The sequence below is a fragment of the Accipiter gentilis genome, chromosome 32 (genome assembly GCF_929443795.1).
Source record: "Accipiter gentilis chromosome 32, bAccGen1.1, whole genome shotgun sequence".
Taxonomy (NCBI): domain Eukaryota; kingdom Metazoa; phylum Chordata; class Aves; order Accipitriformes; family Accipitridae; genus Astur; species Astur gentilis.
Genome location: NC_064911.1, coordinates 19935020 through 19948301, shown reverse-complemented (window position 1 = coordinate 19948301; position 13282 = coordinate 19935020). Strand labels below are relative to the sequence as shown.

Below are 13282 nucleotides of genomic sequence, written 5' to 3'. Positions count from 1 at the left end.
CCCACCATTTCACTAGAAAACTAACAGCAGCTCCAGGCTGGCTTCTTTCTAAGCAGCAGTACATGCAGGTAGCTTGAAGAGAAGTTCAGCGTTTGTGTGACAGGTACCCTTACGGAACAGCTCCTGCACAAGGAACAGAACAGTGTTCGCCGGCCACGGCTCCCACGCTTTCTTTTCCTTGTTTCCTTTGCCAGGTAATACCCCAGCGAGCTGAAGCCGGGGCTGTCACTAGCTCCCTGGCTGCCACAGTTCGGAAGCCCTCACCTTAAGGTTCTTCTGCATTTCCTCTGTGTATTGGCAAGACCTCAGAAAGCAAATCAGTATAGGACAGAGGAAGCAACAGTGAAGTATTTTGAGGCTCTGACAACCACTCCTTCACATTCAGTGTTATGCCCGCCTTCAGAAAACACCTCAGAACAAATTAGCATACCTGTATTTTTAAATCAGTCGTATTTTTGCTGGGAGTAAAAAAAAAAAAGCTAAGAAACAAGTTAGATTCATAAATGAAAATGTATTTCACCTTTATACATGCTATACAGGTCATGCAAATACAGAAATCTACAGGTTATACAATGACACCATAATAAAATATAATGTGACATTTGTCAAACACAATGTATCACAGCAAAACAAACTGGTTTTGTTTGTTTATTATTTAGGAAATAGATGAAGGACTAATTGGAAGACACAGAACCATGCTACAGCTTACTGCACAGTCAAAAGAAAGTATTTCTCTGAAGTACACTAACATAAATAGAGCTGGATTGTTGTAGGTATGATTCCTTTATACTTCGCACATAACGTCATAGGTTAGTTTCCCATTGCTGGCTTTAAAGAGCACAGGAATGGGGCTACAACTGAGCTCAAGCTACGCCATGAACTCCTTTACATGTAGGAAAAAAAACAACCAACAAAAAAGCAAAAAACCCACCCACCCCATTTCCACTTCTTTTGCATTTGTGTCCAAAGAGAGTTTTATTTGTAATTTATTCTTATAAGGAACTGGACAAAAGTGTCCTCAAAGCAGCATGTGATCTAGCATAAAGTTATCGTAGTTCACCAACAGAAATAAAGTTAACACTGTATGGCACGTAATGTCTAGACACCATACATCTCAATGTGAATTTTTCCATACAGAACGTTCTGGGGGCGAGCAGTGTTCCTCGTGTGTGTCTCAGCCTTTGTTTTTCTGCTGCAACATTCGCATATTGTTTTGCTGCTAACTAAACCTTGCTTTGTTGAGCCTATAGGAAGACAAAATACTTCCCCACTGGATAGAAAGCCTGCTGGTATTAATCAAGCGTCTGCATCTTCAAAGACCAACATGTTACCTCAGCCCCCAACCACTCACTTGGATCTACTACAGCTATTCTATATATATATATATATATATATATAAAGGGATTACACTTGGCATTTTGCCTACTTTTGTTTACAGGTGTTACACAAGTATGTTTTTAAACACATAGTTGATAGTCGCTCCCGGACTAATTAATATTAACCAGTAAGTGCCACTAGTGACTAAAAGTGTCAACACAACCATAACGGGATAACTCCCACACTCCACAGTCAGAAAGAAGGCTCTTTTGATTCCAGCAGTTGTGTATTTTTCAAGCCTCTTCAGCTATAGTTTTGAATTATACACCTGCATAAAAGTTGCCAATAACTCCTTATTAAAGACAAAAAAGATAGGCACAAAACTAAAGTACAGTGTATTATTTCATTTCAATGCACTGTGGGCAAACCTCATCATTATTTACAAGAAAAAGATGTCTAAATGGATGTATGATAAAGCTTAAGGAAGAACTGTTTCAAAATAAAATGCAGGTAAAAATCACAGTGAAGTGTTAAGATGAATTTTAAATTAAAAGAAGAAATAAGTGCTTTATTAGCAGCTAAAGCTCAAATTCTAATGCACACTCAGTCTTCCCTGAAACCATCAAGGCTCTAGATCATTGGTTTCTACCAAAAGCAGCCAGTTAGTCAACATATTCCCTGGGAAGACAAAGTTATATTCAGCTCTGATTATTTGAAATCCAGTGTTCAAGGACTGCAGAAGCTTTTTCAAGTGACAAGCTCATATTTTACTGCCAGTAGCATCACAGGGATATATATCCTCCAGAAGTTGGTACCTCTGTCAATCAAAAGAGAGAGAGAAGACTATCAAAGTCAGCTGTGCAAGTCAGATGACCTCAGTTTTGTAATTTAGAATACACCCTCTCAAAAAAATTGACTGTGGCATTATACTTTGAAACTGTCACTGAAGCCTACTGTGCTTTTTTACTATGCAGGCTTTCCAGGATAAGTGATTCTACACCGTGCTGCAAGTATTTACAGCAGCAGGAAAAAGTAAGTAGCAATAAGAACTATCATTTTGTAGGCTGGCCCCACTTTTAACTGTTTTCTTCATGCAAATAGGCTCCAAAGACTTACAGGAAAGGTATTGCATTAATGAAGAAAGAAAACCCAACTCTTCTCATTATATTCTGAATGCATAAAGGAAATGTTTCCATTTACCAGATGCCTTCAGTTGCTACGATATGCTCAGTTTGCATATGATGCCAATTTACAAAGAGCTGCAAATATGAAAGATTATCTGAATTTAAATATCTAGGAGACCAGCTTTCTTTCTCTCTCCACATACACTGTTTACAACTGCTGTATTTTTCTGGGAAGCTCGTAAGTAGTCACAGCAATTTATCATATCCAAGATGTTTATCACAATACTGTACCTTTATCTGTTCTGCTGAAAAGCGAGGTTGTCAACAGATAGAATTAAGTGTATTTTCCTGTCCTGGACTGTTAAATCCCTCAATCAAGTTTTTGTTACAGTCATCTAGGCTGATGGTATCACTGGACATCTTGGAGTATGTAGCTTGGCCTGTGAAATCCAAGAGATCTTCCAGAGCCTTGGCATTACTTGTCCCATTTTGGTCCAAAGAAACACCGGGCATGAGTTCATTCATGGGTGAATATTCAGGGATAGAGATAAGTTCTTCTTTTGAAACCGGGCTACACAAGAGATAAATGAAAGGAAGATGCAGCATAAGAGGTATGTAACTTTTCATTAAGCAACAACCAAATTAATCTTCTGACTGTACAAAAACTACTACTTATCTTAAGGCCAGCTGCAGCAAGCCTTTACCTAGAGTATGTCCCAATCCAAACAAAAAGAGGTTACCCTGTCCAGGATGGAAGGTCATACCTAATTCATATTCCTTAAAGATTAAGGTTTGTGGTAGCTGTGTGATGTGAACACTCATCTCCTAACAAGTTGCTAGTTTACTGCCAACTCATTCCTTCAGTCCCTGCACCACTCCCTTTCTTAAATGTTTATTGCATCTTGTAAATTATTGTCCTGACCCTGCAAACATTGACCTAAAGCATTCACACTTCACAACTTAAATAAAAAGTTATTTCTTGCGACCTTACGATATACTTCAGACATTAAAAATCCCACAATCTAATTTAACAAGTGCTGCTACCAGCTGACACTTTGCCAAGACTAGTAAGGCTAGTGCGTTTCACTCTGGAGAAGAGAAGGCAAAGGAGGGATTTCACAGAGATTTCTAAAACCATGAAGGAGTGGTGGACACGTTGAGGGCAGAACTATCGTGCATCAAGTCCTGCAACACAAAACCCAGGGGGTGCCCAATGACACTAGTAAGGGACTGGGTTTAATGCGTATCAAAGAATGCAATTTACCTAGTGAGACTGTACTGTGGAACTTGCTGCCAGGTGAGGTCCTGGATGCAAACTTTATCAGCAGTTGAAAAAGGAGTTGGATAAACTCATGGGCAACAGGTCCATCAGTGGATATTTCAAAGGGCAAAGCAGAGTTGTGGCCTCTAACATCCCTAATGACCACTTCTGTGTGGTCTTGGATTGCAGAAAGCAGTGGGCTCAAGTGCTCTACCTGACCAGTTCTTATTGATACTGTCTGAGACCAAATAACAGGCTAGATGGACTTCTGGTCTGTCTCACTATGGCGTTTCTTAAGTATTTATGCAGATTTACCAGAAATACTGAAACAATACGAGAGGTTAAGTTGGCTTACTGATTAAGGAAGCACCGTATAAAAATTCCATGTTTAAAATTCAGAGCTAGCTTCCTCACAGCAGCCTTAAGTTATCAACTTCCTTCTTCCCTGCAAGTTCTTCCATCAAAATCCAACAGTATTTAATACAAATGAAGTTATTTACTGATTTCCATACATTTGTGCCAGTTAAGTACTTAAAATTCTAAATTAACTATTTTCTTTATTCTGTTTGTATGGAGGGAAAAAAGCTCGTGCATCATAGCTATGCAGTCTTGACACAAATTAAAAAAAAAGGTGACATCTGACAATATCTACAGTAGCTACTTTCACAGAACAATCTGAAAGGTTTGGGCAAACTTGTATGGAATCCATAAGTAAGGACTGTAGAAGGATTTCAGAGCCCCACCCCTGGCCAAATATGTGAGAGCGAGATGAGGTTCTCTTGACTATTGTCTGAAACAACCAATTCACGTCTTGCCAGGAGCAGCGTACACCACAGTAGACACCTGACTGCCCCACTGTGGGGTAGGTGAGAAGTAAAGCAGTAAAGGTATTAACAACAGAACAGAAAACTTTGTGCACGTCTAATACAAATTCCACAATTTCTATTGGTAGATATGGTCTGTACCTCACATCCATGGACTGAACCTCATCTGTTGAATCTTCCATGCTGTTAGATTTCCCATCAACAGCTTCCAGCTGGATAAGTCCTGGAACTGACTTTAGTCCATTAGTAACTACATCTTGGGAAGGGATTACAGAGACAGCACTTTCTAAGCTTTTGTTTTTCAGGCAGGTTGCCAATCCATTGATCTCTATAAAAGAAGGTTAGAAATTATGACAGTAGCAACTTCTTTATTTAAATAGTTTTTAAAAAAATCACAAATGCTTTTAAGTTATAGATCGAGTAGAAAAGAAGACTGACAAAGCAGTAGGACTCAGTTTCATCTGTGACTCATCATACTATACTGTCAATTCTCTTTTCCACTCTAAAATTGCTCTTTATGCTACACCTTTTAAATTTGAAGAAACAGGAAGATAATGTTTTATCTTTTATGTCATGTACTAAAAGCCTTAGCCTGCAGAAGTAAACAAAATATAGATAAATGCCAGTGTAGGAGTCAATTATATGGAACTTAGTGACTGGGCCTGAAAGTAGCTCATGGTCTCAAGAGCATTCCAGACGCCTTTAGAAGGCCTTGAACAGAATAAACAAGAAGACAGAAAAAGAAAGATCCCAATTAGAAAAACACAGGTGCACATTGCACGATAAAGGGAACTTGGCACAAACAACCTCAATTCGGCAGCTTATCTTGACCAATTAGACTGAGACAAGTTTCGCATGTTTTAGTTAATATAGCCAATTATGTCCCATGTTTATGCACGTGTACAGAGTTAGTATAACCAACTATATCTTATGTTTATACGCATGTACAGTGTCGATATAACCAATCACATTTTATGCTTGTACGCGTGGACACTAAATGCTTGCATGCAGCAGCCAATCAAAGCTTCTTAGGAACTTAGAGAATTGTATAAGAATGATCAGCTAGGCTCAATAAACTGGCGACTTTGATCATCATATTGGTGTCCTGTTGTCCATCCCTGCATGGAATTTCCCAACATGCCAGATATATATATTTTATTTAATAATTCTTTAAATACACATACTTTTTTGTAAAGTCAAATTAAATGTAAGATTCAGAGCAGTGCTATAAAAAGCTTGCAAGCTTGATTGTGTGCAAAAATTTTCTACCTACAAAACTCGACGGTAGATTGCAGCAACCCAACCTATTGGCAGACTGGAACTTGTCACTCACAGAAATGCTATGTCAGGTACTAAAATGAAGCTTCTGCTTCTGCGTAAGTGGCAAAACAGAGCTAAGTCTCCAGCTTCTAACATTTGTCACTGACACAAGCATAGCTTTCTTTTTGAGAGGAAAGCAAAGAACCTGCGATAATACACAGTGCTCTGCCTGAGATTACAAAATTCTGAAGAGAACTAACTGTGAAAACAGGTCAGAAAAATATGGCAATTTTTACCTGGCTGGTTGAGAACAAGGGCCTTTGGTTGCTTTTCCACATTCAAAGTTGATGGTACCTCCAGTTTTGGCTCTTCCTTCTGTAATCAAGTAATGAGTCAATTGTATTAGACGAAGGACTGTAACCTTCATGGAACTGATTGGATTCGAAACTTGTGAGACTGCCCAGGGCCACATGGTCAAGGTCATCGACAGCAAGAAAGGATTTTTTTTTTCCCCTTTTTAATTAGGCATAGGATATTTTTTTTTTTTTTTTTTTTACTTCAAAAAGAAAACATTCTCTGAAAGTAATGGAAGAAACAGCTTCCTTAGTAGAAAACTTAGAACAGAAGTGAAAACTTGACCCTCTGTCACTTCCTAGCTGGACACAATTGCCTTGTTCTCAATCCTACATTCCTGGCAGGCTTAACACAGAGAGCTCAATAACTCATTCACTGGCTGGTACAAAGCAGGAGAAGATACATCACAGCAGCAATCATTACAGCTCCAGCATCTAGGAATGGGCTTTTGCCACCTTGCTAGATAGCGAGGGAGGTAAGTCTGCAACAGTTGCATAAAGCTGTGTCTCCATAGCAGTGGCACAACAATAACTGTGACACAGCAACAGTCATTCTCAGTTCAAAATGCAACTAAGATTTGGGTGTAGAGTGTACCTAAGTATACCCACTAACATGGAACTACTCTCATTTTCACATATGGGTAATAAAACAAAACAAAAAAACCCTGCAACCACACACTGTTTCATACCTTTATTTCTGGTGTTTCACTCCTCCTTGTTCTCTTCATTATTTCATCTATTCTCTAGAAATCAAAATAAATCGGAGGATGAGAAGGCAGACAGAATATTTAACAGAAGAGACTGATAAAGGAGGAAAAAAAAAGACAAAAATAAACCCTTTTCTTTACTGTCATGACCTCATCCCTGCCTGTCTTGAAAAAGGGAGAATAAATAAGAAAAATAAAGAAAACAAAATGTAGAAAACACCCGGGAGCTGGCTTTCACATATCAGATATCACAGAACATGACTTTCTCAGTAGATGCAATTTAGAGACAAACATTTGAATACCAGGTGTTTGCAGTTATGAGTTGTGCTCAGCTCTGGAACGTTTATTTAAAATCAACAGCTATTATTTTCATGTAGTTGCTTTTCCCACTATTTCCAAATAGTTTCTTTAAAAATAGTCAGGCTTTTTGGAACGGAAGAGTAAAATAAAATATCTGAAGTTATTCTTGCTGGAAATGTGTAAGGCATTACCCTAAAATACTGGGTTTTTTCTTCTTTGTTCATTAAAATAAAACCCTCCCAACAAACCTTCATCTCTTTGAACTACTGTGAAAGGACACTATTTCAGATTTAAAGACACTTTGGTTTGGTATTCTAATCTGCAACCGCAACATGCCTCCAGCTCAGTGGTAAACAGTTAAAAATAACATATTGGAATAACATATATGGAAAGATGACCTTTTATAACCAGACAGGGGTTCTGCAGCTCTGCAGTTGTTCTCTTTTTCCTGCCACAGAGCTGTAGATAAAGCTAAGTTATGCAGCTCCAGCCATTTCCTTGTGCAGTAGTGGCCAGACAGCCCTGCTGCCTCTGCATAATGCAGCCAGAGACAAGCCAGGTGGGAGAAAACCTGTTTGTTAATGACATTAACTTTCTCAATTAACGACACAGAGCTTTTGTCGAGTAAGTTTTAAAACAAAGTCACTCATGTTCCTCAATAGTCTGTGATGTCCTGGGTTGGGCGGCAATCGAAGTTTGCCTTGGCGTGCCATTCCCTGTTTGTCTCAGGCATTTAACTTCATGGATAGAGGCTAATTCTGTGTTTGTTCAGTGCCTAGGAGAAAGCCATTTGCCTTAGGCGATTCCACTCTGTTACAAATTTTGATGTCCATGTTCCCCTAACATGCAAGTAGCAAATACTAAGTTAGGCATAAATATCCATGTCACCCCTCCAGACTATTATTTCTAGATACTTTTGGGTACTTCCTGGGTTATGTATTTAAACAAGAGATGAAATCATTATCTTGAGACGCAAATATCTACCTTCTTCCGCTCCAGTCTTTCTTGCTCAATTTGCTGCATGATTTGTTCCCTTTCAAGACGAAGTTGTTCGGCTGCCTCACGCGCTTTGATTTCTGCTTCTTCCCTCTAATCAAAATGTGTAAAACATGATAGGGTCATTATTTATTTCAGGCAGATTACCAGATACTATAAAGTATTTATATGTATGTACATATAAATATGTGTATACATATATATGTACATAAAGTTTCACATTTGTGTTCAAGATGGTACCTGTCTCTCAAGTTTGGCCTGGAGCTCTTTTTCTTGTTTTTCCTTTAGCATTTGTTCTTCCTCAGCTCTTCTCCTAGCTTCCTCTTCTGCCTTTTTTCTAGCTGCTGCTTCTTCACGTTTTCTTTCCTCCTCCTTCTTCCGAGCCTCTTCCTCCAGACGAAGTCTTTCTTCTTCTGCCTTTCTTTTCTGTTCTTCTCTTTCAAGCCTGCAAAAAAAATATAACAGTATGTTTAAAAGGCTTCACCTTGTTTAGCGTGAATCCTATTGTATGTATGGCATGCAATCAGCAGTAACTGATAATACATGCATCAGCACACATTTTCATGAAAAATGCCAAGATATAGCAAAGAGGTTGAGCACATGCTCAGAATTCAGGTTGCTATCACACTTTTATTCCCATCTTATTTTCACTGCCAAAATTATTTCATAGAAATTATAATTTCCCTTAAAAAAATCCAGGTGTGATCTAAGAAAAAGAAAGCATTTCCATTCCAATTTCAGTTAGAGCTTCAATAATAGAAGTTTCAGTAATAGAAACATCCCTCTTCCCCTGTACTTCACACCCAGAATTCTGGTATCTATAAACAAGCAAGTATTTTTTTTTTTTTCCTTCGTTTCAGCTGAAGATAAACAGTTTGGATGAGTAGCAGCAAACAAAGTCCACAAAACACAGTGGAACACTAGAAAGAGTGGGTCTAAATTCTACCTGTGTTGTTCCCTGCCCCACTCAGGGACATCATGCTCCTTTGTCACCACATGCAAGAGCTGCTCTGACAAGTGATCATTCTTGCATATCAGGGACCCAGGAAATACTTCCATTGGGCCAAACTGGCAGGTACTAGTGATCCCTCCCCCGCCATGTTTTCGATGAGAACAAAATTGAATTTAGACATGCAGAGTGATTTAAGATTAGGGGCTTGAAGGAAGGGGATGATTTGTTGACACTTGCAACAAGCATCCCATGCGGAGAACAACCTAAAAGCTTGCTCCCAGAACAGAGCCAGAGTTTCACTGCTCAGGCACAGCAGCCTCCATCATGCCCACACTCCTAAAGCCCTCCACTGCCTGCTACAGAGTTCAGCAGGAAGGTGAACTTCAGGGTACTCTCCTGAACAATACAAAACTTGCCGTTTAAGGCATACACTACTACTGCAAGGCTGTTTCTTCTACGTGAACTAGCTCATTTAAAACTGCCTCATATTTTTTCACGTTGTCTTTTACTTCAGGTAGGTCCATACTACAGTGTGCAGTACACTACAGTGTGGACATACCTGAAGTATTTGGATGAGTAAGTTTATTCAGGCTTCTTAAAGAGGCCAAACTATTATTTTCTAACTTCACTAGTCATAAAGACTGCAAAAGACACTAATGAATTATGAGTCCAAGTTGAAAGAAATTAAGACTTACATGTAAGCTCCCACCTTGATTCTAAAACTACCACAGTTTCAAGCCTCTCCAATGATACAGGTTAAATTATTAGGTAATAACTTTCACAAATCAATAGAAATACCTCTCCCGCTCTTCTCTTTCCTGTCTCTCCCTTTCTTCTTGTTCTTTTTGCAGGCGGGCCTGTCGTCTTTTTTCAGCTAGAATTTTTGAAGCTTCTTCTGCATCAGTTGTTCCTGCTGTGATCTTCCCTAGGAGCAAACAACCGAGGGTGGAAAGTTAGACAGGGAACAAAGAGCGTGGCCAGCACTGCCACACTTGCACAGAGGCTGAAATGGGCCTGGTTCACACTGGTAAGACAACTTTGCTTTTCAAAAGCACACCAAAAACATTTTCAGCAGATAGAATATGGGATAGGTAAGGGCATCCCTGGATTTCAGCATTTTAACATCCTCATTAACAAGCGTTTTTCATACATGGGTAACCCTGGTGAAAACTATACATATCCTGGTTCCAGTACATACCTTTACACATTCTCATAAGCCTATGACTGAGCAGCTTCAGGAGAAGAACAGGTCATCACTGTCTAAAAGCCTCAGGGACCCATGATATCTTGCAATATATTCTTTCAGCAGAACTCACCTTCACTATTTTCAGTCTTAACTGCAGAAGGCACGTGCTTCTCAGAAGCCACCTGGCCTGCCTCATCGGTGCGTGCTCCTGGGGATTTTTGATGACTGATGTTTTCTTTTTCTTTGTCTGCTTTCTTTTTAGGAGTTTCCTGGTTGAGATTAGAAGTGGCACGATGCTTCACAGGAGAAGCTGGGTATTGTTTGGCGTTTTTAGGAGACTGGGGATAAGTCTTTGCAACTGTCCTGATGAGGGAAAACAAAAATCAAAACAGGCCCTACATTACACAGCTTGGAATCAAACTCCATCTTCACGTAGATCGTTCCTTTTTCTCATCTCTGGCTACGTAGGAGTTTCAACTGTTTTGCACAATACTGCATAGGAACCACCTAGATGCAAGCAACCAGAACCTGAAATGCAGGGAACTGGCATGCAAGCACAAACGTTTACAGAAAAACTTCATTTAAAAAGACCAATAATACTGTCTGAGTTGTAGGCAAGAGATATGAAATCATAGATTACCTAAACCAATTACTTTAGTAACAATCATTTCATAACAATTTTGCCAACATTACTGTATTCAATAGTCCTCCTCAACATTTAAAGCAAAACTATGGCTGCTTTCTGTCTGCAGAAATTATAATGAGTTGCAGTGCGCTGCTTTCAACTGAATACCCCTTTTCAAACATGGTCTTTTTCTAATAGTATCTGATGTTCCAAAATAGCACCCAATACTACTATATATGAAGGCAAAGCTGGGTACCACAAAAAGAGACAGAACTGACCAAACCATTGTACAGTCAGCTCCGCTGCTTCAGTGAGCACTTTAATCAGCGCCAGCACAACAGACTCAAGGCTTGGAACTCAGCCCCTGCAACTTTTTACCAACTGCACTCACGGTGACGGCAATGCACAGCAGCAATGCAGCCGACTGCCCGTTCGGCTAGGTGAAATGATAACCTCGAAGTCAGTTCTGGGGAAGTGGAAGGGTAAGGATACTTGATATTCACTGAAAATAGGCGCACATTAAAGAGAACAGATTACCAGGAAACATAAAACTACACACAAACACCATTCATTATTTATGTACCACCAGTAACTAGCACTAAATACTTGTAACATTAAGAAAGGCTGGGCTGTGTGACTAAAGTAGTATGGAAGTAAAGAGATTACAATCTTAAAATAATGATTTACATGAGTCCCTCTAGAATAAATACTCCTACATTAAAGTGAAATTACACATGTAGTTTAACCTTCCTCATGGATATGCAACTATGATACAAATGTATTATCCCTTATCACTCTTTTCATCTACACGATACAGAGTTTCATATACTATAACATGTTTTCTGGACTATACACTCATTCTGGCAGACCACAAGCATGAAAAACATGGACAATGGCTGAAAATTAACAGACTGGATTGGCAAGTTTTGTATAGATCTAACTATAGTATTGTGTGGCCAGAGGCTATTCTAACCGGAACAACACTCGCATTACAGAGCAGACAATAAAAATTAAATGTCTTTCAACTCCCCCCCAGTTCACAAATCCAGGAGCAGAAAGAGATCTTTTCCACCATATTATGCTGCATTTGAAAGAAGTGGAGACACCAGAATACAGGGAGCTGCCCGGTTTGCGGAGAGGAAAGGACCGCAGGGTACTGCGCCACCCGTACTTTCTTACTCCCACTGAAGAGCCATCACAGACTCCAAAAGCCCTTGGGCTAGCGGAACAGTAGCACCCAACTAAACGTCAAGTTCAGCTCAGGTACCCTCTGCCTGCAGGCCCAGGAGCTCCCTGTCAGGTCCTTGCCTGAGCCAAGCTGCAGCTAAGCCTGCTTCTGGCCTCCCAACCGGCTGGTCCTGACCTCGTGTCCTGGCTTGTCCTTGGACCTGCCTCAGTAAGGACTTTGCTGGCCAGCCATCACTGGCCTCTGGGCTGACCCTGGTCACCGCCACCAGACCTTCCCCGGTCGCTTTTTTTGTCCGCTACGCGACGGGGTGCTGTGGAGGAGGTCCCTGTCCTGGTCTGCCCTGCTGCCACCCATGGCTCCCTGCTCGTCCTGCCTTGCAGGGCAGCCTGCTCCTGCTGCTCCCTGGCAGAAAGAGGCATTGGAAGATGTGGACAGGCATGTCTGTTTCCAGCTTTTGTAAAAAACAGAGAAGGGAGAAGCCAATGAGATTGGTTGGTGTTGACCAAATCTGGTTTTAGCATTGTCTTTAGTTTTGTCTTTAGGATACAGATGGATTCCCAGGCTCTCCTGAAGACAAAGGTGGATTTCGAGGCCCCACCTACATACGTACGTCTTGTACATACGTGCCTCACCATCGCAGTCATTTCCAACTGCATTTCATAAAAATATAACATGCAAATAAAAAGAAAACAACCTTTTTCTTAGGCTTCTCTGCAGCACAGAGGATGCTTCTTGCTCATCAGACACTTCTTCAAAGCATAGTCCCTTCTTGCTGTCTTTGGTTTACACTTCCGACTTTACCACACACTCCTTGCAATGCTTTTTATTTAACTTGTTGTGACAGGAGGAGCAAAAGAGTCATATAACTAAGGCTGAGTCATTTTCAATATTAGCACAGAGGTAATTGTTCTCTAATAAAGACATGACAATCAAATTAAAGAGGTTGGTAGGAAGGAGTGTAGTCATGAGAGCTATCCATCTTGCACTGCATAGGAATCAGAGCAGACTGGCTGTACAACTTACCTGTTGGACTAGAAACATGTGATGAATACATTATTTAAGTAATGCATCTTTGAACTTTTAGACCTACAGAAATGTTTTCTTACAGCTCTTTGGCCAGAAGACCAAGAAAAAAAGTATGGCTTTGCTTCTTTTAAAGCAGCTAAAAGGGAGAGGCATACAAAAGAC

General features: G+C 40.1%; 1 protein-coding gene across 11 annotated transcripts in view; it reads right to left on the bottom strand.

Moving 5' to 3' along the window:
- Positions 1-491: 491 nt before the first annotated feature.
- MAP7D2 (MAP7 domain containing 2) overlaps positions 492-13282 on the bottom strand; it is an 85888-nt gene continuing 73097 nt past the window's right edge. For all 11 annotated transcript variants that reach the window (XM_049834848.1, XM_049834842.1, XM_049834843.1 and 8 more), the window contains 9 exons: positions 10411-10643; positions 9893-10019; positions 8383-8587; positions 8131-8235; positions 6829-6882; positions 6083-6161; positions 4668-4854; positions 2733-3012; positions 492-2134 (listed from right to left, as the gene is read on the bottom strand). In XM_049834848.1, coding sequence (XP_049690805.1) covers positions 2763-3012; positions 4668-4854; positions 6083-6161; positions 6829-6882; positions 8131-8235; positions 8383-8587; positions 9893-10019; positions 10411-10643 — 1240 coding nt within the window. In that variant the 3' untranslated portion in view covers positions 492-2134; positions 2733-2762. The remainder of the gene's footprint in view (positions 2135-2732; positions 3013-4667; positions 4855-6082; positions 6162-6828; positions 6883-8130; positions 8236-8382; positions 8588-9892; positions 10020-10410; positions 10644-13282) is intronic.